The 2,500-nt window shown below is 40.2% G+C and overlaps 2 protein-coding genes across 4 annotated transcripts in view; both read left to right on the plus strand.

Annotated features, from left to right (window-relative positions):
- LOC134194037 (uncharacterized) overlaps nt 1–1,479 on the plus strand; it is a 1,761-nt gene extending 282 nt beyond the window's left edge. Inside the window, exon 1 of the mRNA XM_062662936.1 lies at nt 1–1,479. This exon is cut by the window's left edge and continues 282 nt beyond it. Within this exon, the coding sequence (XP_062518920.1) occupies nt 1–1,457 (1,457 nt within the window). The 3' untranslated portion in view covers nt 1,458–1,479.
- The window catches only part of LOC134194047 (CCR4-NOT transcription complex subunit 2-like), a 14,227-nt gene that overhangs the window by 6,296 nt on the left and 5,431 nt on the right, over nt 1–2,500 (plus strand). For all 3 annotated transcript variants that reach the window (XM_062662945.1, XM_062662947.1, XM_062662946.1), the window contains exon 10: nt 2,041–2,107. In XM_062662945.1, the coding sequence (XP_062518929.1) occupies nt 2,041–2,107 (67 nt within the window). The remainder of the gene's footprint in view (nt 1–2,040; nt 2,108–2,500) is intronic.

Consider the following 2,500-nt stretch of genomic DNA (forward strand, 5'->3'; position numbering starts at 1 on the left):
CAGTTACCTCTGATGGCACTATTATACTAGGCACACCAGTAGGAAAACCTGAATTTGTTCGTTCTCAATGTGCTGACATTGCCAAGGGTGGGAAGGAACTTTGCCGTGAATTGGCCCTGCTGAATAATCGGCAAATCTCCATGCTGATTCTACGACACTGTCATGTGCCTAGATTGAACTACTTGGCAAGGCAAGTATTTCCTCGTGATCTAGAACTGGCAGCAGTCATCCATGACAAAATGACTAGATCTTCATTTGTGGACATCATTGGTTTCAATCATTTGAATGATACAGCCTGGAAACAAGCGACTCTAAAGCTCAAGAATGGAGGCTTTGGTTTAACACAGATTGGACAAATTTCTCATGCTGCTTTTGTGTCTTCTTGGTGTCAATCAATGAAAGAATTGCCATCTCGTTTCTTGTGTATGACTGACTTGGTTGATTATCTTACTTCTTCTAAAGAAAAGTCGGGGTCGATTGGCTCAGAAGTAATTTCTAGCTTTTCCGACTTGCCACCATTGTCCAAGTCAGCTGACAATGATGAAGATTTTCAAACACTTGATGACATCATCGCTTATCCTAAGAAACTGCAGCACCGTCTTTGTACTGAGATAAACGAAATTAATGTGTCTGAACTCATTGCTCAGGCTCCTTCTGATAAAGATGCGGCAAGGCTGCGGTCATTGCAAGGTCGTGGAGCCGGAGATTGGTTAGATGCCATTCCTACTTCTGATAGGCACGCACTTAAAACAAACGACTTTTCTATAGCGTCCTATTTGAGGTTGGGATTGGCTTTACCGTTTACCAAGTGGGTGAAAGTGTGTGACTGTGGACAACAACTGGATCAACAAGGATACCACCTACTAACATGTAAATATGGAGGAGGTCCTGTCTGGACCCACAATACTATCTTGAAGGGTTGGAGTGAATGTTTGAGTGATTTGCACATTCCCCATCAAACCGAACCCCGGCATCGTTTTGTTAGTAGCGAAAACCGTCCTGATATGACACTCTTTGATTCTGAAACAGGACAGAATCTTGACGTGGATGTTTCATTAGCACACCCATGGAGTAAGGATGCTCTCAACCACGCACACAGAGAAGAAGGGTATGCTGCAAAAGTAAGAGAGGAGAAGAAACTAAAGAAATACTCAGGAGAGGTCCTGCATGGTGGTTTATCATCCAAGTGTGTTCCACTAGTCTTTGAACATTTTGGTTTGTGGGGCTCGCACGCACACAAGTTTTTGTCTCATATATCTAGGCAAAGCTACAATACCACTCATGCACATCCTTTTAACAGCGCTCAACGTTTTAAGGCATTCTGGAGAAAGCAATTTTCCATCATTCTTCAGAGATGCAACGCCAGAGTGATTTCGAGGAAGCTGTCGAGATTTTCATGCAGTACAAACGACAGTGACATAATGTTTGACTGCAATGTTGTAGGCCAAGTCCATTAATGTGTTATAATTTGCTTAGTTATGAAGGACTGGTAGATATTTGAAAGTTTTCTGTACATACGTAGAGTTTTGATGATAATAAATGAATCTGTCTGTCTGTCTGTCTGTCTGTGTGTTTGTATGTACGTACCTATGTTTGTCTGTCTTTGTATGTATGTGTGTTTGTCTGTCTGCATGTCTGTCTGTCTGTATATATGTTTGTGTGTGTGTGTGTGTGTGTGTGTGTGTGTGTGTGTGTGTGTGTGTGTGTCTGTGTGTGTGTCTGTGTCTGTGTCTGTGTCTGTGTCTGTGTCTGTGTCTGTGTCTGTGTCTGTGTCTGCGTGTCTGTGTCTGTGTGTCTGTGTGTCTGTGTTCGTGTCTGCGTGTTTGTTTGGTCTTTTTGTTTGCGTGTGCATGTTTGTTTGTATGAAAATATACGTATGTTTGTTTGTTGTTGTATTTATGTGTGTTTGTTTGTTTGTCTTTTTGTATTTCTGTATGTACAATGTATGTATGTTTGTCTGTCTGTTTGTCCATTTGTGTGTCTACTTGTTCATATCCTCTCTACTTTCATTACTCATTATACTCTACTTACCTTACATAGGACCACCAATGGCATGAGTAACACACTGGGATTGTCCAGCATCTACAGCTCATCCAGACCCAGCCAAGTACTCAACAGTCACCAATACAATACATCCATACGTATACAACATATACATACAACACATCCATACAACACATCAATACAATACATACATACAATACATCCATACAACACATCCATACAACACATCAATACAATACATCCATACAATACATACATACAATACATCCATACAACACATCAACACAAAACATCCATACAACACATCAACACAAAACATCCATACAATACATCAATACAATACATCAATACAACACATCAACACAAAACATCCATACAATACATCAATACAATACATCAATACAACACATCAACACAAAACATCCATACAATACATCAACACAACACATCAACACAAAACATCCATACAATACATCCATACAACACATCAATACAA

The sequence above is a fragment of the Corticium candelabrum genome, chromosome 18 (genome assembly GCF_963422355.1).
Source record: "Corticium candelabrum chromosome 18, ooCorCand1.1, whole genome shotgun sequence".
In the NCBI taxonomy this organism is placed as follows: Eukaryota; Metazoa; Porifera; class Homoscleromorpha; order Homosclerophorida; family Plakinidae; genus Corticium; species Corticium candelabrum.